Below are 24,667 nucleotides of genomic sequence, written 5' to 3'. Positions count from 1 at the left end.
GAAGTCACAGTGAAAAGGAAATTATCGCATCTTTAGATTCATTATTGTGACATATTTCCAAGATGTGATTGGATTGCTCAAAAGTGGGTGTGCCTTAGTGAATATGTGGTGATAAGGAGCTGTATAGGACTGTTGGCCTCCACATACATCTCTCTCATCCGCATTGTTAGAGTAGGAAGAGGGCGACAGTGAAATTAATAAATCAGAACTCAACCATTTTCTTGGGAAATGTAAATGTAAATGTAAAGTTTTTGCCAACAGGAATCCAAACACACACCTCCTACTAAGATGTTGCTCTGCTAGCTAGCAGCTAACAGTCTAGTGTGGTTTTATATGATGGGCAGGGTTAGCTAGGCACCCCAAATCATATTTGATTGGATACATTTATGTAACCGTACCCAAGTTCATGACAAGTCATCAAAAATCATTTTACATTTTGCAGGAAAAGAAAAGAGAGGAATTTTGTCATAAAAATACTTGTGAATATTTGAAGTAGAGATCATTAACACAGGAACTGCAATAGTAGTTCTTTAAAACTTGCAAAGACAAATCAGTTTCATTCTAAGCATGAAATCATGTTCACTTCTTGTTTCATGCAATTCATCTATTCAAGCAATAGTTTTAAAGAGTTTTATTTATTTTGTTTGTTTGATCTCATTAGTAGTGAACAGTTAGGTAGGTGAGATTCAACACTAACAATGTCTTAACTAAGCATCAACAAGCAAGTGTAAATTAACCAATACCAACCAAGGTTTTTGATTATATTCTGTCAAATCAATATGGTGACATATTTAACATTAATAATCATAGGTTTGTTTATTATATGTGTGTAAAATAAAATGTGCAGTATGCCCAGAATAGAACAGAAAAATCTAAAATCTAGTTATTATTAATATTATTGAAACCGTTGTCTAGACCTTTGTTCACCCATGTCTAAATCTCTCCACTAAAACCTCCAGATATAACAGCAGCTATTCACACATGCATGCTTGTGCATTCTGAATATCTCAAAATATCTCATTTGAATCAAGCACTTTCCATAAATAAACATTGTATTGTATTGATCAGTTCTACCCGGTTTAATCAGTTAAACTGCACCACATGCATCATGTCACAGGTGGACAACACTTACCGGACCAGACCTGATTTTTAATCAAAACCACACAAATCAGTCTACACCTGGTATAAATTGAGCCTAAGATTATAAACAACACACACACACGCACACACACACACACCACAGTAAGTTTTCACTCTATTTAGTGTCTATGAAGGAAAGTAAATATCATGAATCTGCAGCAAACTGCTGGTGTTTGCCAGCACAGTTTCACAGCTCTGTCACAGCCACTGGCTTTCACTCTGATGCTGCCAGTGATAGCAATGGTGTGTGTCTGTAGATGTGTTTGTGTATGTATGTGCGCGGTTGTGTGTGTGTGCATGTGCATGTGTTTGCTTCAGTCTCAGGAGAGGCACAGCTCGTTGGTTTTCTCAATGGAGGCTGTCTCCTGCACTTGGCAGCTGTGTGTATATGTGTGTGTGTGTGTGTGTGTGTGTGTGTGTGTGTCACTGATGTGTGAGTGCACACATCAGTGAGTGTGAGTGTTGTGTGTGTGCGTACACCCTGTAAAAACAACCTGTTGGTGGGTTACATTATATCTTGGCTTTCAAGTATATGCAGTTTCCTATCAGCTCAATCTATCTAGTTTCCTTTTCCAGATCACTACACATGCACATGAACAAACATACTTCTTATGTGCGTGTGTGGGAGTGCCTATGTGTGTGTGCATGCTGCCCCTCCAGGATTTATTGTTGTTCACCACTGTGGCCCAAAGTAAATGGATGACGTATCAGCCTTGTTTTCTCTCCTTCTATTGTCTGAGGATCATCTGGAAGTGTTTTAGACGCTGATGGCTCTTCAGTGCAGGACGCTCTGAATCATTCAGAGACTCCCCATAACAATATTTCCATTGTTAATTTGTTTTCTCTATCTCTGTGTTTTCCCCCCGTCTGGTTGGAGGGGAAAAAGGAAAGCGAGAGAAGCAGGGGATTAGTTTGCACAAGGATAAAATTGTTGGAGAAACTGTCCTTGGTCTCCACTGGTCAGTGGAATGTCATGAATAAGGCTAGAGGGCTTATATTTTTTAAAGTCACTTAATCATTTTTAAAAAAAAATGGAATATTAAAACAATAATTGGATTAAAAAAGATAAATACACACAATTGCAATAATAAACTTTTAAATAATAAAAGTTCCCTCTTATTTTTGTGATTTTTGCGCATTATAAACAGTTCCATTAGCTTTCTCCCAACTTCTGTCTTCACTTTGTATCACTGAAAAGTATTTCTGAGCTGCAAGACATCCTTATTTTCATGTTAATCATACTGGTCAGTGTCCTCTTGCAGCTGGAGACGCAGTGACTTTTGGGTGCACAGAGACATAAAATCCAAATGAAATTCAGTTTAAATCAATCTGCTTCTATTTTTTTTACAGGTAAATCTGTAATCAATGGAAATGATGAGTCTTAATCAGTTCAGGAAGGGAAAGTCAGGGAATTTAATAACCTATTTCATACATGTACACATACAATGACAAACATGTAATCTTGTGTGTGTGTGTGTGTGTGTGTGTGTGTGTGTGTGTGTGTGTGTGTGTGTGTGTGTGTGTGTGTGTGTGTGTGTTTGTGTGGTAAACCAGTAGCAGATATCTGCACGCTCTTGTTCTATTTTGGAGAAATTACATCATCCTGTATTATTCTGTCTATTATAGCATTAGACAAGGCACACTGTAGTGGCGTGTGTGTGTGTGTGTATTTTTAGGTGTGTGTGTGTGTGTGTGTGTTAGCGCCAGGTTCTAAGACATCCTGCATGTGTGGGTTCACATGAGTTTGTCTGATTTCCTGCTGTGTGTGCACACATTGGTATGAGTGTATGTGTAGGTGGGTATTGTACTGTATATGACTGTGTGTATGAATCTAGCTATACTACTGTGAATGTGTGTGTCTGTGTGTGTGCACGTGAATGCTCATCCCACTCTGTGTATGAGTGTGTGTGTGTGTGTGTGTGTGTGTATGTGTGTGTTTGTGTTGGCTGTGGCCAGCGGAGATCGATGGTCTGTAAAGTGGATTCCTTATTGGCCTGTTTGCTTTGGCAGCTCTTGAAAGAAGCCCACTGATTACACTCCCAGATGTGTCATACACACACACTGACACACACACACACACACACACACACACACACACACACCACTGTTCACTGCTGCTTGCTTTCATGTCTGTGTATGTGTATGTTGAGGAGGAGGGGAACATACATACTTACCATCCTTTAACCTTTTGTGCTGTGGCAGGTTATGTCTTCCCAAGGAGTCTTTCTCTCTCTGTCACACACACACACACACACACAGTGACACACACACACACACACACAGAAACACATAAAAGGCTTGATATATATTACTGGTAAATATTGTGACACTGTTTGGTTCATCTCAGGTTTTTTTGTTGCGTTTTTGTGAGGGTGACAATCTGAAACTCAAATACAGTTGAGGTTTTACTGTGCTCTCTCTCTCTCTCTCTCTCTCTCTCTCTCTCTCTCTCTCTCTCTCTCTCTCTCTCTCTCTCTCTCTCTCTCTCTCTCTCTCTCTCTCTCTCTCTCTCTCTCTCCCTCTGTCCAGTCAGTTTGATTGAAGAGTGCATCATTGGCAGGATAAATGGTTACTACAGTGGTTTATAAAGTCTGGAGACAAAAACTGAGCTGAAAATGAGCGTTTCAGGATCTGAATGGATGACACAAACAGTTTGGAAAAGGCTGGGAAATGTTGTAGTTGAAGACTGTAGCGTGTTGTTGAAGCTGTTATACAACAGCAGTTTGATCTCAACCAAAACATCATTCTTATTTCTACAGAAATATCATTTCATTTTCATATTATTAATATCATCAGTACAAAATCAATTGTAGTGTGTTTGTGTTTTAGTGTTTTTAATATGGCAAAGTAAGAATTATAAATACTAAATCTATTCTTAATAATAATAGTTTAGCCTAAGCAAACACAGCATTATAACTATTATAAATTGTTATAACTTGTTGTTATTTGACCTTGAGCTTAAACTCCCCCCACCCCCATATCACCTTTAGCCTAAGCTTAACCAAACTACACAATACACAAAAAATACCTTTACACTAGTACTATTACACTTAACTTTGTTTGACACAACTAAAAATCTAATACCGCATGTTTAGATGGCATTTCTATCAAACTTAGAATTTGTTGTAGTTTATGACAAACTCCATCATAGTGTTGGGTTAACAGTCATAAAATGATATTGGACCCTGTGGCCATTTTTGGGATTTGTGTTAATACCTTTGAAATCTTGGTCTATCTTTGGAAGAAATGTTGTCAGGTTCCTTCTGAGGAAGATGATATTTTGACCTTAGATGTATAATTTTATTTCCACCTTATACCATGTCCTATAATTTCATTCTTATTTCATTTCAGCGTTTTGTATGTTGGATGGTAGGGGTGTATGGGGGGGTGACTGAGTGGCTGTGACAGGATCTATGTAGCTAATGTTGTTAGCATGGAGTCCCTGCCTCCCACCACCATGCCATGTCAATATCAATGTGAAGCTGCCCGACTGCTATGGAAGATGACAAGATAGACGAGGGAGTAAAAAGGCTTCACTGTGTGTGTGTGTGTGTGTGTTTAGGAGAGTGAGGTTGTGTGTATTTAGCGACTCGTAGGCGAGTTCAGCGTGTGTACGTATGTGTGTGTGTGTGGCCCAATAAAAGCCTCGCTCCTGACATTTTTACGGCAGGTAAGTGGAGGGTGAATTTATGGTGCTTGTTTAGAGGCCTGAGGAGGCTTGGCTGGCCACGAGCTGGACACACACACACGCACACTTATTCACACACTTTTTTTTTTTTTGTGTGTGTTGACTTTTCCAGCTCTAGTCGAATTCATATTCATATAGTCTGACAAGTTCTCACACAGAGCTGAAACCACACTCTCCTACTTGTGGATTCCCTCCATTTCTGCTCCTCTGTATCCAAGCTGGTCCGACGATTCAGGCGGATGACTCACAGGCCACATGTGACACACTTTGCTTGTAGAGCCAAGCGACTTGTAAACTACGTGGCGACACTTTGCATCAAAATGTTCCTCGGACGACGTCGAGCAAGATGTTTGAACACGGGAGATGTTTGAAGAGACGGAAGAGGAGTGAGGCACGGCTTGCGACGGGAGAGAGCAGACAAATGGCTTTGGAGAGGCAAAAACAAGGAGATGAGAGGAAAGAGGAGAGGAGGCCATTCCCAGGTGGCTGCTTGGCTTCCAACACAATTCTCCCCAAACTTGACGAGGAAATGAAATGGGCTTCCCCCTCCCCTCCGTCCAATACGATTAATTCCCTGTAAGATGCTTGCTTTTAGACCCAAGAGAGAGACACAATAATGGAGGATTTATTGCTTAGAATGAAGAGGCTAGTGGAGTAGGGTTGGCTGTTTCATAATGCCTTTCTCTCCACCTCAGCTGGCTGTTTGTCTCTCTATCTCCATCTCTCTGTCCTCCCCCGCTTTCCTGCCACTCGCTCATTCCTTGCCCTGCTGCCTGCCTGCGGGTTGCCATGCAGGAAGGAGCACACGATACATGAGCTGGCGAGATGGAGAGCAAGTTGTCTGAGGCGCTGTAGGTGCTAAAGCATACCTTAACTTGCTAGCAATGCAAATGTGCATCTCTGAGTCTATCCCCTCTGGCGCTCTCTGTGGTGTGATAAGGCCAGCTTAGGGACACATTAGGCGAGGCAGGGCGTTAAGATCAAATGGGATTGTGGAGGATTTCCAGGAACACGGAGCTGTGGCTTTGGTGCTGGGAATCCTCTTCGTTTACCCCCCTGAGAGGAAGCCAAGCACGGTACAATATTTATCACCGCTGTTCACACTGCACGCCACATCATCCAGCACCACAACTCTCTTCAGCCTGGCAGCCATGGCACGTCAACTACAGCAAGTCCTCCAAGCCAGTAGGACAAGAGGTCATTAAGGTTTAGTTTGTGTTTGTTATTGGCAGGATGATATTGTCAGTTGTAATGTTAAAAAGCACAAAAATGACTTGATCAAATAATCTCCTGTGTTAAGCCTTTGAATACTAGTGTTTTTGCTTGTTTCCAATTTCCTTCATTTATTGGCTTATGGCAGAGTCAGTATACTGTATGTGTCACCCAGACATGCCATATATTGTTGTTTTCAAGTTAGACTATTCAGAAATTAAATTTTAATTTTGATTTTTTCCTATCTGTATGTCTAGCTCTTTTCAAAAAAGCACAAATATCCATAAAGATAGATAGAGGAGATTGTCAGGGTTCCAGGGACATGTGTACCCATGTTGACTGGACATTATAAGTCATAGTGATGTCAGAAAATATATTGATAGGACTCTGGTAAAAAAGCATTCAACCAAACTTTTGCCGGCACATAATGCAGCATGACCTGGCAAGGCGTGCAAGCAAACCTGAATGCTGTATTTCTACTTATGAGATCTTCTACTCAAAGTGAACTCCAGGGATCGTTTTTTTATTGTCTCACCAGTACCTGAAGCAACACGCCCCCACCTACGCAGCCCCTGGCGTTGTTTTACCGTAGGGCTGTTTCCTGTCTGAAAGCCAGCTAAACACCCCCATAGTTTGTTGTTTTCACCCCCATAATTTGAATAAATGACTGATGTTGTTCTTTTTCTTTTGAGGACAGTGTCATGACATCACATGACACCATACCACGTCATTCTACTGTACCACTGCTATGTTGACTATTACCAACTGTACTGCAACCACAACCCCCCCCCCCCCCCCTCCCTCCACCACCCAATCCTGGCTTTTACTGGGGATGGGGTTGGTGGGCAGTAGTGTATATGAGTGGGTCTGTTTTGTAAATAACACAAAGATATTTATTTGTGCTGTGTCGCAACTCCAGTAAACAGTGGACAGCACCAGTTTAGATTTGGATTGGATCATTTCCCAGAAAAAATGAGAAGTGAAGCAGTGCGGGAGTTAGATTGAGGCGAGAGACAGACAGTGAGAGGAAGGAAGTGAGCAAATTCAGTGTGATTGATAAAGGCCTGTGACCCTTTCACACACAGTCTGTAAAACACAGATGACTAGGCATGCACACACTCCCTCTCTCTCACACACACACACATGCATATATACACAGGCGGTGACACACACAAACCCTGTAATTGAATATCGTGCAGAAAGCAAACATTCTTCTGTAAACATATCATCTGTCACCTCTATAGCTTAATCCATATCCTTTATGCCAAATGGAGAAACACGCGCGCACACACACACACCCCTGCAGCCTGTCAAACAAACAAATGAGGCTGGAGTCCCTGTGAAAGTCATCACCATGACCATCCCAACTTCATCATCACGTTAGCCTGCTCCATTACACAGCAACACGATCCGGCCTGAAATCAATTAGCTGGCCATGCTCGCACCGTGAAGTGTACACTCCCCAATCTTTGTTTTGGTTTGATGGAAAACAATGTCTAGCGCCCAGAAGAGAGTTTTAGTTGTGTGGGCGCCACGTCTCTGACCAGATGAAAGATGCTTTGTACCGGTTCTGTGATGACGCTGGGTGTAGGAAAAATAATGACGCTGACTTTAGCTGTTTGTTTATGTGAGTTATAGTTTTATAAATGTATCAAACATTTCAAATAACAGTTTAACAAATGGATTATGTTCATATTGTTGAAATGGACCCTGATATCATCACCAGGCAAGAATCAAAATATATGGTAAATGGTAAATGGACTGCATTTATATAGTGCTTTTCTAGTCTATCGACCGCTTAAGGTGCTTTACAACACATGCCAACATTCACCCATTCACACACTGATTCTTACACTGATAGCAGAGGCTGCAATGCAAGGTGCCGTTTACCTTCTCGGGTAAATGTGACCACTTTGTGAGTTTTAGTCATTAGCCAGCAGTGACCCTGGTTTAGGTTTAGCTTCACAGAAACAGCACAATAGTTCATCACTGTGATCAGCGAAATCAGCCTTGCAGAGTGCTTTTCACCTAGGGTTCAGCTTTGCTGAACTTTGACAGGCAATTTAGCTCATTTGACCAATTGCAAACTGCTTTAATAGTTCTTTCTGCACACCAGACCTGGCAACCCCTCACATGTGTGGTTTGAATTCTCAAACTGAGGTTATGAGCATAAAAAGGGGGACGGAGGGGTTTGCAATCTGTGGCTGAAGTTAAATTTTGTATTTGACAGATATAAGTGTTGTACCAACCAAACACCCAATCTTTGACCCGAAATGAATTCAACTATTCATGTGCACAAAAACACACCATACTCATAAGGATCATACGTACACCACACTTGTACAAATATAGTTCATACATACAGGCTGTCAGAGCAAGCCTGCTCATTTGTCAGCAAACACACCCTTTCAGGGGTCTGCTTAGTGTTAAATATATGGCCTCCTTCTAATCAGTGTCCCCTTCAGCTCATTATTAATGCCCTCTGGAAACCAACAACAGGACCAGGGAGAGGTCTATTTTAAGGCAACTTTAATTTCCCTTCTTTTTTCACCTCCACACCCTCTTTTCCTGCGACATTCATTAGTACAGCAGAACCCTCAAAAGACATCCAGAGCGAGGGACAAACCATGCCAGCATGACCAGCTGCCTGCTGATTTTAAGCACAAAGCTCTTTACAGATGGTCTCAAATGATTAAGAAGCAGTTCTTGGTTTACACTATATGTGCCATTGTCAAAACAAGCATGTCAATACAGTAAGTTCCCTAATCATTGTCAGCTGTTTTCTGTCAGCATATTGAATTACTTTACGCCTCCGCTACTGTAAGTCAGCCTAAATGAGTGACGTCCTTTCTTACATATACCAAACTTTATCGAAGATGTAAAAGTACCTCATGTCCCCTGCTGCAATTATACATGTACAACATTTGTTCCTGTCCTGAGCCCCATGTTGGACTTTTTGGGTTTGACTTTTTAGATTTGTTTTTTGGATTATTGTCCTTTGCCAGGTCTTCTCTGGCAGATTTCCTTCATCCAGCTGAAGACCATCTTCATCAAGTTTCTCAATATGGCTCTGTTACATTCTGAGAACATGGCCTAAACAGATTTTTGATACTTAATACTCGATCTATTCAACCCCTACTGTTGCTGCTTGTCCTACTGTACAGGTCTTCATCTGAAACGTTGTTTTTCCCGAAGATGTTTCATCCATTTGTGTCATTTTAAACACCACCTAACATATTCATTGCTGTTGTGCAGACTTCCAGGAAGGGCTAAATTTTTGCAAACGCTCTGTTAGCTTTCATCTTATTGGAGTGTTTGCGACTCCTCCAAAAAGGCAGTTATGTTGTCACATTTGCTCCCTGAATTGGCACAGTCTAGCTCTGTATTGAAGCTCTCTCAGTATAGCACTCCATTGTGTGCCCGGGCTTCAGTTGATGCACATCAAATGTTGCGGTGTGACGTGATGTGGCTGTGGCTTTAGCCCCTGACTCTGTAATAAACTATTGTACATATGGAGGTTACATAATGCAAACTTCTAAAGCGAGCTGGGTCTCTTTTAACGTGCTAAAAAACATATTGTACAACCTTTGGCTGTATTTTGATGATGTTCTTGGTTGGAACACTTTTATGTGTACAACTGTTGATTAAAAACACTATGTGACTTAAGTCTTAGTGATGTTGAAAAGAGAGTCACTGATGGGGGAGAGGATGGCTGACGTCGCCCTCGTCTATTTTGACACAATGTAAGATTAGTGTTAGGTGAAGTGTTTGTGTCCCTGACCCTGTGCAGTCTGTAGTCCTGCACTTAAACCAGCTGTGGTTGTATATGGGTTGCTTTTTTTTGTGTGTGTGTGTTCGTGCAAGCCGTCTCAGGGTCTGTCTCCTCTCAGGTGCCCACATCACTGTGTGTTTGCACACCACTTGATCTAACAAGCCAGCATAATCAGCCCCGAAAAAACACATGCACACACACACACACACAATCCATGTGTGTTTACCTGATCTGTGTGCAAACATGAGCATGCATGTGCTATGCCATCAGCACTCAGGTCTGTGGCACGCAAGCATATGGCACAAATATCACTCTATGACAGTCTACTGTAATGAAGGGCATGTATATAGGGCATATATGTATACAGTACTGTATATATAACAACCTTGCTATTGTCATACGCTCTCTCATCTTAAATACATTGTAAATACATGAATATACTTTTGATGTTGTTGATTTTCACATTAGTTTTCGAGGTTTATATTTTATGTGGAAGGATTTGAAGATGTGATTCTTGAACATGTTCTACAAGCATGGGCGTTAGTGGATTTCTGGGTGATAAGGCCTGGCTGTTTGCATGTTGAAACAGCCAAAAGCCTTGTTATTACTTCATTTGGCAGACTTTTTTGTCCAAAGCGACTCACAATAAGTGCATTAAAACTATAGAACAGCTACTACGTGTCAGCAAAAACTGGAGATGCATCCCTCCCGACAACTAAAAGCACGTTCAGTGCTACAGTACAACAATATAAGTGCTGAGAGTTGTTGGAGAGATTGAAGTGCTAGGATAGGGTGTCATGGTGGAGACTGAAAATGAGGGTTTTCAGCCCTCAGTGAAGGTTTGTTGGGGCCGGAGCGTGGTCTGGAAAAACTGTTGTCGCAAAGTTGGAAGCACACTGTTGTCTAAAATATGATCGCGTGTTGCAGCATGAAAAGATTTCCCAAGAGCAAAGTATATGGACAGGGCCATACACATACTTTTGGCTCTATAGTTTGACATTGGAATCTAATGTTCATAAACAGAACCTTAATAGACATATAAGATTAGGTATGACAAATCCATTTACATTTTTCTATTTCTCCAGCACCGTTTCAATGAAGTACTGTAACAGTATCAGCAGTGTTCTACGGTCCACAGTTACTCAAAAATGTTGGCGGATGTGGAAATTCTGGATTTTAGTCTCTGGGAATACACGAGTTTAGGGTTTGAACATAAATATTAACGTTAGGCTTAGGCTTCAAGGAAAACTGTTTGTATGTGTGTCTGAGGGAGAGTGTGTGTGTGAATGTGGGATGAGATGGTGCTGAGGAAGGCATATACAAGCCATAGCTTGCTGTTGGAGCTGTTAAACCTAATAGTGAGCAAAGCACTGCTGCTGTCTAATTTGACATGCTTCGAATTAGCTTAGTGGGCGCTAAGTGTACGTGTGTAGTCTGCGGACTCGTCTGCAATTAACTGCATACAGGTTAATGCGTCTTCATATCTGAGTGCCATATGTTTTGGTGTGTGACTGTGTGTTCATGCACATGTGTGAGTGTGTGTGTGTGTGTGTGTGGTAGTGAGTAAAGTGCCTTGAGGCAGACCCTGGTATTGATGGGGATTACTAACACTTAGGCAACACCACTGAGACTGCAAAGGGAGTAAATGATTTAGAAGCATTGGCCTTAATGTAATGAAAGAAAGGCCCTGCCTGTCAAGAACACACACACACACACACTCAAACACCTACCTATGGGTGCTAATCCTGTGAGCTTACATCTCCATTAACACTAACCCTGCACCACAAACCTACTCCGCCAGCTAGCTAGCACTCTCAGTTTTTCCCTGAGGATATCAGAGACACTCTCTCTGTCTCTTTCTGACACACACATACAGACACACACAGCCTGGAGGGATGTCAGTATGGGTTCACAGCACAGTCATAGAAGTGTGTGCGCATCTATTAAAAGTGTGTTTTTGTGAAGTTATCTATATAACATGTCAATGGTTTCATTGTACTTGAGCATGAATGAATGGATGTAATTTGCCTTAACACCATTATGGAATATACGTACAGAATAAGATCTTAGACAGACCTTACGCTGACCTTTCAATGCTCTCCATCTATGATATGATGGCTGTTCCTCCCCGTCAACCACAGCTGCATAAAAAAAGCCTTATGGAACATTGTATTTTTTGCTGTAGATTTAATGTGCTTGTACACAACCCCCCGCAACAAATGTACATTTGTGTACATGTTTGTAGGAGACATTATAGCGGTATACATAGATGTGCACCATTGGCCATTCCTTGTAGAAAAGCCTCAGCATCTCCTTTTTAGTTACATTTCCTTGCAAGCATCTGATTGTCACCAATGTTTCCAGATTGTGTTTATGGTCATCACTATCACTTTTTACATTCATCAAATGGCAAATAATGGAAGATATGAGCATCGCCTCCTAACAGTCCAAAGCAATGCCACCACTAACCAGCCTGCAATAAGACCTGGGAGTCTCTTGGACACAGTGTCAACAAAAACTGAACATTCTAGGCAGCATTTGTTTCCGAGCTTTTATATTGGATCAGGAAAGACATTAAAGGTCAGGCCTAACTTGATAAGTCTGCGTTGTTCCCACCTGAACTACCACCTGATTTACAATCTGTTTGTTAGTAACAGACTGTTCCTGTTTTCCCAGTGCCTCACTTTGCAGTACCACCACTCTCACCACTCTCTCTCTCTCACACACACACACCATTAGAGCACCCATAATAAAGGAATTAGCTCAATCAGCTCCCTCGCACTAAAGCCTAATTGAATTAGCACTAACCAGGCATTGGGGTCTTAACTGCACAGGTAACCCAGAAACAGAGGCATGAGGTCTCAAAAATGTACCTTCACCAGCGTGTGTGTGTGTGTGTGTTTGTTCGTTGTTAGTCTTCTATCCTTGTGAGAATCAGTTATTTTTAGATCTTCCAGGAGAGGACATGTTTACAACTTGAGATTACTGTGGCCATCCCACTGCTCTACGAGGGGCTACTTTTGAAATAGCACAAGTAAAGGTGCTATATGTAGCATTTTATTATCAAGACCATCACTGAGACATCTGACAGTCTCCACACAGTATTACATTGCTCCCACTAGCTCAGATTTGATGGAAAATAAGTTGCATTGCTTAAAGGGTTAGTTCACTCAAATTAAAAAATGGCTAAATACTTCTAGTGGTCTAGCCTTACAGGATATGGTTAACCTGTTTGTTATCTACAGTGTCATCCATCTAACACCATCTAGCACTATACGGGCACATGTCTTTGTAAAAACAGTTTCACTTATAGTCTTTGAGCGGAAGAACTCCAGTGTGCTTTGGAAGCAGTGTTAGCAACTGTTGCTAACGATACTCTTTTCTGTTTGTTATCAGTGCCCAAATCGCCTTCTTCTCTAGCGAGGTTTGTGAGGCATATTTGCTGATACTGTTGCATGTTTGACATAGTGCAGATGCATTAGAAAGATTTCAGGTGGTATTTTGCACTCATAGTCTATAGCTAGCTATAGTCTGAGCCTTTTTCAGAGTGAATGGGTAGGTTACACACACTGACATGCACAAACAAATATGACTCGCAGTCAAGTGCACCCTGCCCAGTGCATTAGGGGCATGACAAATGCACTTTTGGTATTTTCGTAGCCAGGCTCACCGTGCATACCTGTGGCCCCCTACACATACGAACAACTGCTTACAATCTAGGAACAAAATAGTTGCCTCATATTGCAATATAAACTGGCTGTTGTACTGCAATGATTTTGTTAATGATCCACAAATAAAAAAGAATTTTAAAAAATAACTCTTTAACATTTCACCCAAATAATCTCCATCACATCATGGAGGTGATGACAGCCACTCGTCTGCCTGTAATTAAAAATACAGAGTTCCAGACCACACTTTGGCCAAACTTGTTAAAAAGATGATGCGTACAGCATGGCTAAAAACTCATCAGCAGTGTTTACCTCATCTTGGTTACTCAGACGAAATGAACATGAGTGAACATCATCAAATGTAACGTCCTCGGTATTACAGTAAAACATTGTTTTGTGTTTGAGAGGCGATTGTGATGAGCACGTGTGATGTGTGTTCATGTCCAACTGTGCCATCCTAAGCCCCTGTTGTAAAGGTATACACACACACACACACACACACACACACACACACACACACACACACATACAGCCGCAGTGTGATTAAATCTTTAAGGAAAGTAGCACTGGCTGCAGGGATAAGTAGGGCCAGTATGTGGGGGCTAACAGCTGGGTGGAGAGTGGCTTTTAATCCCGCTGGGTTTTAACATGATGGAGGGAAAAACAACAATCCAGGGCGTGTGTTTTGAATCCTCCTCCTCCTCCTGCTGCTGCTGCCATCATCACATCCTCACATCTCCAAAGACTTACAGGCAGAAATTAGAGGAAAAAGTAAAAGCCAGTAAACACATTTGAATGCCAAGAGAAACGTTTACACATACAGTGGATAGACAAGATTGAGATCAGTTGTTGTTTTTGTGACATTTAAAACATTTAATATGTAATCGTCCTCATTCTCCTTATTTGTAGTAATATCATAGTATTACAGTATAAAATAATAATAATAATCATAATCATAATAGATAAAAAGGAAATGTATTGATAAAAAGTTATGCATGATGAAAATAAAGATATTTATGATAAGTCAAAATGATGGCTTACTATGTCAGAATCATAAGATAATAAGTCAAAATGATACTGTCTTGCTACATATATACATATTTTGTGTTTTTCATTCCTAATGTTTTATCTATTTTTTGTGGGCTTACATAGTTATTAGAGCTTGGCTGATACTGGTTTCTTGATGCTGATATAAATATTTAATCTCTTATATTAGGTTATTTAAACAAGTGTGACTGACGTATGACCTGAGTGGTTTAAAACCAGTTTAAAAAATCAAATGTAAAACAGGTAACCATAAAAACAAATCTGCGAAGCAGAAATCTATGAAAGTTGAAGAAAAATAGCAGTCCAATAGAATTTAGGAAATATTTTGAAAAAATCTGAACTATCATAAATCATACTAAAGTAGTGTCTTTTGTGGACAAGCTTGTATTATGAACAATAAATACATTTTTTGATACTTATAATCACTTTGATCAATAACTTATTCATCTTTATGTATTAATTTATCCTTTTCTTACTCTTGTTTTTTATATATATAAGCAAGACATCAAAAAGTAATCTTTGACATTTCATGACAATGATCTCTTGTTACTTATTGGCCAACATACCATCACAGGACCCTGATGCCTCCCGTACCATAGTCAGAAGAGGAAGTTCTTTTTTGTCAGTATTAGCGAATGAAGAACATGCAGTGAAAATGGACCTTAATTAAAGCAAAAGCAACTGAATCTTCAAATAATCAGTATTAATCACTTTTATTTAAGGTGTATTCATATTTTTCTTACATTAGAATGTTGTAGCTGCTTGCTGTGATTGCATCTGGATTGAGAGACAATGGGAATATGAGTTGGCAGACGCATTTTCCATCAATTATAGACTGTCCATCAAAGTACAACTTTTAATGTCATTGTAGAGTCTTTGTTCTTACCAATGATTTTGATACTAAACATCATTTTGTTTTTTGCAGAATGAATTGATTAACATTTTGTTTATTGGAGCTGTAGCTAATATTGCTCTTTTTGTCACCTATGATGTAAATACTGTTTCAGAAGCTTTTCAAATTAAAATATTCACCTCCTGGAAGGACTGAACAAATATTCAATTTTTTTTTTAACACATTAAAACAGATTCACAAGTATAGACCATCAACAGCAACAATGAGTCTCAGTCTAAAGCTATCAGTATCGGCCTTCAAATACCCATATTGGTCAAAGCCTGGCCTGATAAACATAAAGCTCTTCCTAACCTTCTGCCAAGCTCTTATCATCCAGAAAAGCCACCGCAGTCAAAACCTTTGATCTGCCTGGCTCACTGGCTATCAGGGAGCAGACTACTGTTTGTGTGTGTGTGTGTGTATGTGTGTATGCTGAGGCCTGGCCAATCTCAGTCCAGCCGCAGGCCAGTGACAGGTGCTAATGCTGGGGCGAGAGGCTGCACGGGCCTCCATGCTCCCTACTGTGATAACACTGCCGACCTCCAAAAGCACACAAACACACACTCACTCTCACACACACAGTGGCTTAGCTTCCTGATAACTTTGCTGCACTTCAGAAGCAGCCTGTGTGTGTGTGTGTGTGTGTGTGTGTGTGTGTGTGTGTGTGTGTGTGTGTGTGTGTGTGTGTGTGTGTGTGTGTGTGTGTGTGTGTTGGATTGATTTTTCAAAGGATTCCCCTTTAGTGCCAGCAGGCCTTCCATCAAAGCCGGCAGTGTGTGTGTGTGTGTGTGTGTGTGTTTGTGTGTCAACCAACAAACCTGTGTTTTGCCTTAGAGGTGATATGATGTTATTATGTCCTACACGGTGGTTGATTTAATGCTGGATAACTGGGATGTGTGTGTGTATGTGTGTGTGTCTTTGTAAAGGCTGAATTGAATTTTGTAGCTATAAGAGCCCATCTGGACAAGACAGCTTAGTGTTAGTGAGTGAAGTGTGGCTCGTTGCTTATAAAGGAAGGTACAACGCGCTTAAACCTCTAGCTGACCATTTGGCAGAGGTCTTACATGCCTATGTATTTTCAAATTTCATTAAATCAACCTTTTCAAAGCTTTCAAAGCACAAGTCTTAGTGTGAGGGTAGACTTGACGGATTTAAGAACATTATTCTCAGTCCCAGGCACTGTTGGACAACTTACACAGAACTGTAATAAGTTACTTTTTACTTATTAGTCACTTATAACTTGGCATCAAAAGTAATTATTTATGTTACTCGTTATATTACTTTCGCTACTACTGTTTAATTTGTCATTTGAATTATTTTTTATGGGGGCTATTCGCTGTAGATCTAATCCATCCTTCCTCCCATGTTGGATCAATATTATAGATTTAATTTTGTTTTAGGCTATTTATTGACCCCTTTATTTGTTTTAATCCTCTGTTGCTTTGATGATGAATATCATTATACTGCTCTTTTACTACTGATGTTTGGATAATTGTACTGACTGCTTTGAATATGAATATTGCAGTAAGATCTCTTCCCTCTTATCATGAATGGTGCAATGCAACAAATCTGCCCAAATAAATTCACAAAAAAATAAGAGTAATATAGGCACACATCTGGAAGGCCAGCTGTCATCCTTGATAGGGTGTCTTTCAAGGCAAGTGTCCTTGACATCAGGACTCCTAGGGTTGGTCATAAAGTCCCATAACAACAGTTTCCCCTTGTAAGATGCTGCTGTAAGCGACTTCATGATGGTGCAGTACTCTTGCAGGTATTGGTAATCCTTGTCATTGAGGCACTTATTTCCCAGTCTGACATACAGGCCATTCAGCTCGTTCATGAGAATTTCAGTGATTCTGGAAATGGCCTCATAAAAGGAATTCCACCTTGTGGATGACAGCACCAGTAGCTTTCTGCAGCTGACTTCCTCCATATGTTCTGATGCAAATGTAGATTGACTTGCCTTGGTCCAAAGAGCTGTGCATTTTCACAGTACTACTCCTATACAAAGCCTTGGTGTCTGCACTGGCAGTTAAGTATTTCACCGGTGGAAATTAGGTAAATTGTATGTGATACACACCAGTAATGAGGGGGAAGAGTAAACTGATCAGTCTCAGTGGAGGGAGCTTCTGTGAAATCTGTAAAAGTGACATCCTCGTCATTTTTTTCTTCCAGTTCAGAATGTGACAGGCTTTAAATGCCTTGGCATAATTTGATGCATAGTCTGTCTCAGTGGCTACAATTTTGCCAAGCAGTCCATATGATGAATGAATTTGTTCTATCTTTGTTCCAGTAACATCAAATGTGTGCCTGCCTCTGATTCCTTAACATGCTATGGTCCAAAGTTAAACTGTTGATCCAGTGAACTGTTACACCCAGAAAGCTTTTGATGTTCGCTGTCCAGATGTCAGCTGTGGTGGAAACAAAGTCTACCTCTCTGAGTGTGGCCTTCAAATTAGATTCCATCACCGCATTTTCTCTCTCAAGGAAGCCAGCAAACGTCTTCCTCTGTGGCAGCTTGACATTGCTCTTTGTGGGTGTTTTCTCTATAATGCATCTAAATGAGGGTGAGTCAACTGTGGAAATAGGTAACATCTCCTCTGTGATATACCCAGTGACAAGCTTCTGCAGATCTTAGCATTTCTCCACCAACACATCCTGCTCTCAAATCCTGTTTCTGTTGTTTAGCTGGAGTGCTTGCATCACTGGCAGTAGAGGCCTCCCTGTCAGTGCCAGTGTTTTTTTTAGCTTCACATTGCTGTGCTGCCGTATCAGATGCTGTAATAAATTAGATCTTATATTTATCGCAGTTGAAAGCATTTTGCTGCTCGCACAAAATTTACAACGAATTTAAGTGTCCTTTGCATCTTTGACTGAGACAAACTCAAAATAATGACAATACTTCCAGCTGTTGAAAGTATGCCTCTCTGCCTCTCCCTCATCCTCCATCCTTTGTTTAGCTTTTTGGTTAGTAACTGAGGTGACCTGCCCTGACCTGCTGCGCATACGTCATCATAAGATAACCTACCTAGGATAAAAAAAACACATTCAGGCAACGCAGTAACGCAGCTTAAACTTATCTTATATTTTGCATGGATCAGGGAGATGCTTCGTTGTTGACTTGGACTTGGATCAGTAACTGTTATATAATTACTGTTTTGGAAATTGTAATCCTTTACACTGCTTGTTAGTGTGGAAAGTAATAATATTACAGTAACACGTTACTACCCAACAATGGTCCCATTTAGTTAAACAAATTGCAAGATTGTCAGACAGGTAAATGATTGCGTCTATCTGAATCCTTCAGTATATTAGCTTTTCCTGTTGCCTCTGCCACCATATTTATGGGTCAACTTTAACCATATCCATCCATGTCTTCTCCAGCAAGCACAGACAGATACACACACGTAGACAGATTGTGCACTTAGATGCTGGTCTTTCCAGGAAAAGAGGATCTCTTCTGTCTTTGTCTTCACTTTTTCCTTTGATGTCATCCTGTCTGCCTTCTTACTGGGATTTTGCTGATACCCAAAAGACCACTAGAGAAACATTCCTGTGTGTCTGTGTGTCCACTTGTCTGACTGAGAGGGAGAGAGGCTAAAAGTGCCCACAATAAGCTTGAATACAGTATTTACCCTTCCAAGTTAAATGATTGAAAAATGCTGTTTGATGGCCAAGTACTTGATGACTTGTGGAATTGGACAATGAATGTACTGTGAGTTTATTCAGATTCCACCTAATCACTCCATGGAGACCATTAATGTGTTGTTTATTCAGCAGTACTGTGATTATTAGGGCTGTTAAAATTGGCCAAAAATGACGTTCAATTATTCCGTCTCAAAAAGCAAAAAGCATTTGTAATTGATATGTTATTTGATAGCCTAATTTTTATACAGGTATTCATACTGGTTACCAAAATCTGAAGTATTTCCAAATGGGACATTTCAGAGTGCAAATCACTCTCTCTGCGGCCAAGTCGGGTTGTGAACTCTCCGCCATCATTACCACACGGTTGTTGTTGAATTATTTGCTAGTTTCAGCTTGACCTAAATTTCATTTTCAATCAATGAAAGGGACGTTGTGTGACTCCTGTCTGTCATGCAGTGTATTCAGCGCAGCGGCCTAGGCCCGTGCGAGATATTGCGAGGCAGACAGTTGCAGTAGTGCTACTTTTTTTTCCCACAATCGAATATTAATTTTCATGATCGAATGTGTTTTTTTACAATTTGATTAAATAATCAAATTTAGAATATTCGTTGACTGGTCTAGTGGTTGTACAACCTTTGGTACACATTTCATTGGTTCTCTAAGACAACCCCCATATAGTGCTGAAGTAGCCTAACAAAAATGATGACACACATTTTCACAAAGTATGATCCAGATTCAATACAGCTCAGGAGTTTGATTTGTTTGTTAGCGAGGATATTATTGGGTCTTTAAGAAGTTAGAAAAATTTTGAATTTGCCAAATTTATGACACTAAAAACTGCTAAAATCTAATAATTTAAAGGTTTAAAGATCTTTTTTCCACTATAAAAAATATGCAAACTTTCATAAAGATTCTTCAAAAAGGCAAATGGGTCTAACTTTAGCTGGAAGTGGTAGGAATGATGTGAGCATTGTTTCAGAAGTTCAGTATCAGGGCATAGATTTCTTATTTACATACTTATTAATTTTTTACATCAGATGCTCTAATTGTATTCTAAAATTTCACAAGGCAACTTCACATGTTGGAAGCCACAAAATTGCAGTGAGGGATACAGTAGCTGCATGAACAGTGAGGATTTCATTACCTAGAAATCATCTGACAATACCAACATTTTAACTTAATTTAAAGAGTAGTCCAGGGGTATGCTTTCCAGGGGATTGGAACTTTAAATCATGTTGCATATGTGGCCACGCCCTAGTCAGTGATGTCACAACAGGTATTTTCCATCAGTAATCCAGGACATATCACCAGGTGTTACATCACTGATTGGGGTGTGGCCAGAAGTGCAACATGCTTGGATGTTACAAGCAGGGAAAAGAGGGTCACCAACAGTGCTCTGCTCTATGCAACTAATTATTAGCTCTTTAAAGCAACAATACAATATTTTAAGAAATATACTTGTTAATATTGATAACCACTACACAGGTAGGTGCAGGGTGTGTTTAGTCTAGTTTAACACAAAAATACAGCTTTCAACCACTCATACATACTGTATCTTGCTCCTGTCACCTAATGTTAACCTAACCTCGTGTCATTTTCTATAGAGAACATCCACTCCAAAGTTTCATAGATTTTACAACCAGCTATTAAAATCAAGCAAACCCAATAAGAGGACAATACTTTTAGATGCTGCATGTGCTCACTGCACTCAGTGGGCGTTGGTGAAGAAATAACCTCAAGGCTTAAACCACAACATCTCTGTTTTACACTTCTGTTTCTAGACATGAAAGTTTGACAGCTCTCGAGTTGTTGAAAGTCATATTGTTATTTCAAAGAGCTAGGCTAGCAGTGTGCTTTGCTATGCTAAACACGTCCCAGATCTACATGTGTACTGGATGCACTGACTGCATGTTTCCCCCATATGTTAGGCTGTTCCTTTAAGATGTGATTCACCACGTGTGAAAGGTCTCGCACCAGTGAACCATAAAAGACAAAGTGATAATATGAAGATTGTGTGCTTGTTTGACTCAGTCATTTCCTGTGCACAACCTCCCGTCACATATTTCTTGGGTGTGAAGATGGAGAGATGCTGATATGCAGAATTACTGATGATGAGCAGAAAATTAAGCTGTGAGGTCCTATGTTTGTATTGTTGTTTTAGTGTGCCGAGTCACAGAAGCACTCTACTGCATCACCTCTAAATCAACGCCTTCAGTTCTTATCACCTCTCAATGCTGGTAGACACAGTGACCAAGTCAAATGAACACACTAATAGAATAAACCAGTTGTTTTAGTGTCTGCATGCCATCTAGCCAGCCTGCCTTGCTGATCACACACACACACACACACACACACACACACACACATAAACACACACACACTGGGAGAAACAGGTTGCAGACTCTCTGGCTCCAAAGCGCAAGATCTCTCTGATTGCAGAAATTATGGCAGACAGAAAGGAGAAAAGATTAAGGTGCAGTGTAGGTCTGTGTGGATTTGGTTTGACAGGCATGAAGATTGCGTTGTGCTTACACGTTGTTTGTTAGGTGTGTGAGTTTGCGACACTAAAGCAGCTGATCTGCTGGACTCCAGTGGAACTAGTGTGTAGTAAATTCATTTATATGTTGGTGGGGTAGAAATATTTAACTGATATATTTAATACTGAAAAAGGACACTTCTGCTTTCTGTCATGAAAAGCAAGATTAGTTTAAAAAATAAGTTGCCAAATAATTCAGTATAATTTAACAACTTCCTTTATTGATAACAAACACAGCCAAAGATGATATGCACTTATCAAGCAACAAGCCTAAGAGTCTACAGACATGCTAGCAGTTCTGTGAGGTTGTACTTGAACTAAATGCTAACATCAGCATGTTAACATGCTCACAATGATAATGCTAGTGTGTTGATGTTTAGCAGGTATGATGTTTCCCATGTTCACCATGGTGATTTAGCATGTTGACACACTAACATTTGCTAATTATCACTGAACACAAAGTACAGCTGATGCTGATGGGAATGTTATGAGTTCTGCAAGTATTTAGTCATAAACCAAAATTTTGGATAAAATGAAATTTTGACCGGGTGATGGTGCTAGATGAAAAATCAGGAGATCAGGGTTATCACAATTCATCCTCTGGGGACCATGAACGTGTGAACCAAATTTTACAGCAATCCATCCAATAAGTGAAGAGATATTTCAATAAAGAACTGAAAAGTCAACCTTATGGTGGCGCTAGAGGAAACTTTGTAGGAACACAAAGAATCAGAATACATTGTCTAGGAACTCTGAATGTGTGTACCAAATTTTGTACCAATCCATCAAGTAGATGTTGAGATATTTCACAGCATAAGTGAAAACTTGTGTTGGTGCTGGTGGTGCCAGAGGAGAAGTCAGACAATCACCAAAGTGGTTAGAATGTATCCTCTTGGGACCTTGAATATCTGTGGTAAAGTTATTCGTGGTAAAGTTCATAGCAAACCATCAAATAATTGTCAAGATATTCTGGATCAAAGTGGTGGACTGACTGACAAACAAAGATTGCTATCATGCCGCTAGCATGGCAATAAGTGAAATGTAAACCACACTATGTTAAATTAATGGCTTGCCTTATGCTGGTGTGGCATAAAGTTCATCTTCCAATGCAGATGCTGTAAAACTACTGTCTACTGTATCAGCAGATCAGTAATATTTGATCTTTTTATTTATGTTTAGTGTTTGAGAATTGTAGAGCAAATAAAAAGCATTCTTGTCTTATTGCCTTTGTGCACAATTTTAATTAATTTGTTTTTGTTTGGCATATTCCAGGTAACATTTTCAAGTGTTGAAATTGTAAGGAAGTCATGTTTGGAATCTATTTTGCTATGTTATTCTTTATTTCTACTATTTGTTTGTTGCACGATATTATCCTTCTTATACAATTTCTTAATTTTCTTACTTACGTCACTCAAGTTTCCTCTAATCAAGACATTATCCTCTTCATCAGTGACTCACCATCAGCACATACGGTATCACTGCTACCACTGACTCAGAGAAGTAAACTGAGCTAACAGCCACTGAGAAGACTTGGGTGTCATTTTATTTCAAGATTCAAGATTTAGTTTATTGTCATTTTCTTGTGTATTTGCACAAAAAACAAAATGCTGTTCCTCCCAGCACAGAAAGCATAAAGAAAGTACATGTCTCAGTTCGATGTAGACAGCTCTTCCATGTAAAGGAGTGACCAGCACTGATGGAGGAGTTATATAATCCATTTTTCTGTCCAGAGAACGCACATTAGGCAGCATGACTGTTGGACCTGCCGGGTTGTATGGGTTAACAGTTAGCCTAGCTTGCACTCCTCCATGCTTGCCCAGCTTCTGCATCCTGTCACACCACTTTCGATGTTTTCTCTCCAGTGCCACTCCAGGCAAGGCCATGGTCTCCTTTGGGCCCATTGAGCATAGCAGACCAAGCGTGCTCAGCTGATTTAGCTCCCAGACAGTATTTCTTGTTGCAAAAGTCTTTGTTATGAATGTCCAAAACAAACTGAAAATCATGGACATATTTCCCTTGCACTCCAAACGATGATGCAGATGTAGGCGACTGCATAGTCAGAACTAGGAGAGGCCACTGCAAACATTAGTCACACTTCCATCCCACCAGTTCATGGAGAGAGAGAGAGAATACCACCAACAAAGACCCCTTCATTTCTCTTCTTATCTTCACAACATAACTCCTCTGTTAGCTTCCTCAATGCAGTTCCTCCTCTGGAAGGTTGGTAGCAGTGGCAGGTAGCAGTTAGTATTGACAGCTAGCTAGTTGATACAAAAATAATATAAAAAATATATCCAAAGATGATATTTCCTCTTCTGTTCTTGCTGATTAATGCTGGTACCTCTTCTTTAGAGTCCTCTGAAGATTATTTGAAGGTTATTTTGCAAAATGTCCCACTCTTTAGGTCCAAGTTTGAGATGTATTCAGGAGCCCATCTCTGGCACAGCCATGCTCTCTCATTCCATGTACATTATTTGTACATGTATTCATTAAATATTGCACTGACCATACCTACAGGCATGTTTATATTGTAAGAAGGGCTAGACTGTACTGCAAATTGGCTCTCATGTTCATAAATGATCCCTGATCCTGAAGTCCTTTAATATTGTGTATCTGCTGATACAAGTCTGATCTGATATTTAATAAATTTGGCTTCATATGGTTGATTGATTTAATTAGAAATGTCTGGATTGGGTCCTATCCCAGTCTCGATCAATTTAGGACATCCCTAAATTTTTATCATGCTCAACAGTTGTAGCTTACAATCCATCTGCTTATCAAACTAATCTTAACCCTATGTGTGTATGTTTTTGTGTTTATAGGGCCTTTTGATGGGCGTGGTGTGACCCTGCTGGAGGTATGTGGTAGCTGGCCGGAGAGCTTTGGCGTGCCGCGACACAACATCGGTTCAGCAGATGCCAGCGACGAAGGCCTCCGAGAGAGACTGGCCGACGCCATGTCCGAGTCCCCCTCTAGGGATATAGTGGGATCTGCTACAGGTCAGTGGAGGGTGGACAGCACTCATACACTCTCACACATGAACACACATCCACATGCATAAAAC

The 24,667-nt window shown here is 40.3% G+C and overlaps 1 protein-coding gene across 1 annotated transcript in view; it reads left to right on the top strand.

Annotated features, from left to right (window-relative positions):
- Window positions 1-24,667, top strand: part of bcas3 (BCAS3 microtubule associated cell migration factor) — a 361,548-nt gene that overhangs the window by 300,994 nt on the left and 35,887 nt on the right. Inside the window, exon 23 of the mRNA XM_044353189.1 lies at window positions 24,426-24,602. Coding sequence (XP_044209124.1) covers window positions 24,426-24,602 — 177 coding nt within the window. The remainder of the gene's footprint in view (window positions 1-24,425; window positions 24,603-24,667) is intronic.

Source organism: Thunnus albacares, chromosome 6 (genome assembly GCF_914725855.1).
Source record: "Thunnus albacares chromosome 6, fThuAlb1.1, whole genome shotgun sequence".
NCBI lineage: Eukaryota > Metazoa > Chordata > Actinopteri > Scombriformes > Scombridae > Thunnus > Thunnus albacares.
This window is presented reverse-complemented; position numbering and strand designations above follow the sequence as displayed.